Source organism: Arachis duranensis, chromosome 6, assembly GCF_000817695.3.
Source record: "Arachis duranensis cultivar V14167 chromosome 6, aradu.V14167.gnm2.J7QH, whole genome shotgun sequence".
Classification (NCBI taxonomy): domain Eukaryota; kingdom Viridiplantae; phylum Streptophyta; class Magnoliopsida; order Fabales; family Fabaceae; genus Arachis; species Arachis duranensis.
In genome coordinates, this window is record NC_029777.3 from 53,119,978 (window position 1) to 53,123,055 (window position 3,078).

Below are 3,078 nucleotides of genomic sequence, written 5' to 3' on the forward strand. Positions count from 1 at the left end.
TTTTCTCTTTTCTATTTTGATTTTGAAATCCTGAGATGGTTGAATCTGTGTTTATGAGATTGAATTTGTTTTTGGTATCTGTTCATACCCTGGCCCAACAGATAATAGCCAGGCCCAATGACACTAAAAGGCCCACCAATAAAAGTGGATCTCATGATAGGTCTAACCTCTTTGAAGAGGTCGGACACTGATTCCAAGGGGAAAAAGCCCTACTTACTCGAAGTAGATAAACTATTTCCTAAAATCTCTACCTCATCTAGAAGGTGGATCTCAACAAACTCCCAAGATAAAGGGAACACTTATCTATCAGAAAAGATAAGATTACTCCAACAAAGGTGGTTAGTAATTCTACTATAAATACACGAGCACCCTTAGATATCACTCACGCTCTAATCTACAAAAACCCTACTTAAAGCCCTTGCAAACTTAAGTATTGGAGTCTCTTGCAGGTATCACCCCCCATCTCATCACGAGGAAATCGGACAGGCGGCACATCGGCACCAAAGAGGTCGGACGCTGCCATACTAAGGGACTTGGACCTCACGTTCATGCCCAAATAAACGTTTCAAGAAACCCTTGGAATATTGGCGCCATTGCCAGGGACCTGGAATTCATTCCACAACCATAGCGGACAACCGACAGGAAGACGACCACACGCAATCCGAATCTGAGCAAGAAGTTCAGCCGGAGGCCCACGCCATCATTCTCCCTCTTCCACCACAACACACTGAAGGATCCCACGGAGAAGGGCCCTCAGGAAACCCTCATCCAAGGTGGATCCATTCTGAGGTACGCCACCCCGAGGATGTGGATCAACCCCAGGCGATAAAGATATTGAACATGGTCCATGGACAGCAAGGTCGCTTGAGATAGCTCAAACACGAGGCCGAGCGACAACGAGAGGCAGAACGGGAATTAAGAAGAGAAGTGAGGTGACATAGGGAGCTAGAAGAAAAGCTCCAGAAGATGGAGGCTAATCTTTGAAGTCGGTCACTAGGTCGGACAGGGAAGAAAGCCCTCTTGGAGGAGACAATCCGTTCACAAAAGAGATCATGAAGGCCAAAGTTCTAAGAAATTTCAAATCGCCTGACATGGATCTCTATGATGGGACGTCGGACCCAAGACACCACCTAAGCAATTTAAAAAGTCGAATGTACCTGGTGGACGCCTCTAATGCCACACGTTGCAAAGCCTTCCCTACGACTCTGATTAAAGCTGCAATGAAGTGGTTTGACGGCCTGCCTCAGAGGTCGGTCGCCAACTTCGACGACCTAGCCGAAAAATTTCTGACTAGGTTTTCTATCCAAAAGATGAAACAAAGCATGCACCAAGCTTGCTGGGAGTAAAGCAAGAAGTTGGAGAAATCCTTCGAGATTACATGAAAAGGTTCAACAAAGCTTTCTTGGAAATTCAGAATCTACCAACTGAAGCTATAATTATGGGCTTAGTCAACAGCCTTAGAGAAAGACCACTCTCCCAATCAATATCCAAAAGATATCCAACCTCTCTGAATGAGATTCAGGAAAGGACAGATAAGTATATCAACATGGAAGAAAATTTTCGACTAAGAGAGCCTCCCTCGAGGTCAAACCTACCCTATCCACCTCGGGACAAAGAAAGAGAACCCAATAAAAAAGAGGAGCCAAATGTAGAGAAACCTAAAAAATATCACAACTATAATCCTCTCAAGGTCTCCCTAGTAGACATTTACAGAGAGATATGTCACACAGAGAAGCTTTCACCATCTCGTCCGATTAAGCATAAGAAAGCTGGAAGTCGGAATGAATATTATGAATATCATAAGCTCTATGTACACTCCACCAATGAATGCTACGACTTGAAAAATGTCATAGAAAATTTGGTCAGAGAAGGCCGTCTTGCTAGATACCTGGCGGACAGGTCGGACGACCCAAGGAAGAGAAGAAGGGATGAAGAAGGAGGACAACCCGAACATACTCCTCACACCCCGGAACGACACATCCATATGATTAATGGCGGATTCGTAGGAGGAAGAATGTCAAAATCCTCCCGAAAAAGACACCTCAAAGAAGTGTACCAAGTTGGGGAAAGTAGTCAATTGACAGACCTGCCCACCATCTCTTTCACTAAAGAAGATGCACAAGGCCTGCTGTCCAGGCATGATGATTCAGTGGTAATAACACTAATCCTGACCAACGCTAACCTTCATCGCACCTTGATAGAGCAAGGAAGCTCGGCTGACATTCTGTTCAAACCCGCTTTTGACAACCTCAGATTAGAAGAAAATGACCTAATGGCCTACCTTGATAGCCTGTTCAGACTGGGAGACACCCCAAACCGAACTCTTTGTTATATCTCATTATATGCCACCTTCATAAAGGGTGCTAGGTTAAATACCTTGAGCATCGATTACATTGTAGTCGATGTAAACTCCGCCTACAATGCTCTAATTGGTCGGACCACCTTAAATAGACTGTCAGCTGTTGTCTCTACTCCTCACCTTTGCCTGAAATTCCCTACTGTCAAAGGGATTGCCACAATAAAAGGGGATCAAAAGCTAGCAAGGAAGTGCTATAATGAAAGCCTTAGTTTGAAAGGCAACTCGGGAGGCAAGGAAGTCAATACCATCGAATTAGGGGGAGTCTGAGTTCGTGAAGAATTTCGTCCTCAACCTGAAGGCAAAATAGAAGAGATATAAATCGGAGACCACCCTAGCAAGACAACGAGTATATGGGCGAACTTAAAAGAAAGCCTGAAGAAGCAGCTCGTCAACTTGTTAAGGAAAAACTCTGACCTCTTTTCCTTGAAAGCTTCCAACATGCCCGGCATAAATTCTGACATGATATGCCATAAGCTTGCTGTGTACCCAGGTTCCCGACCTGTTCAACAAAAAGCTCGGACCAGAGCAAACACTGGTCATGGAAGAGCAAGTGCAGGCCTTGCTAGAAGCAGGATTTATAAGGGAGGTAAAATATCCGCTTTGGCTAGCCAACGTTGTATTGGTGAAAAAGCAAAACGAAAAATGGAGAATGTGTGTTGATTACACCGACCTCAACAAAGTCTTCCCTAAAGATCCTTACCCATTCCCCAGTATTGACG

At 44.6% G+C, this 3,078-nt stretch overlaps 1 protein-coding gene across 1 annotated transcript; it reads left to right on the forward strand.

Annotated features, from left to right (window-relative positions):
* Positions 1-1,378: 1,378 nt before the first annotated feature.
* LOC107493870 (uncharacterized) lies at positions 1,379-2,626 on the forward strand. Its single transcript, XM_016114904.1, has one exon. The coding sequence runs from the start codon at positions 1,379-1,381 to the stop codon at positions 2,624-2,626; it is 1,248 nt and encodes a 415-aa protein (XP_015970390.1).
* The last annotated feature ends 452 nt before the right edge of the window (positions 2,627-3,078 follow it).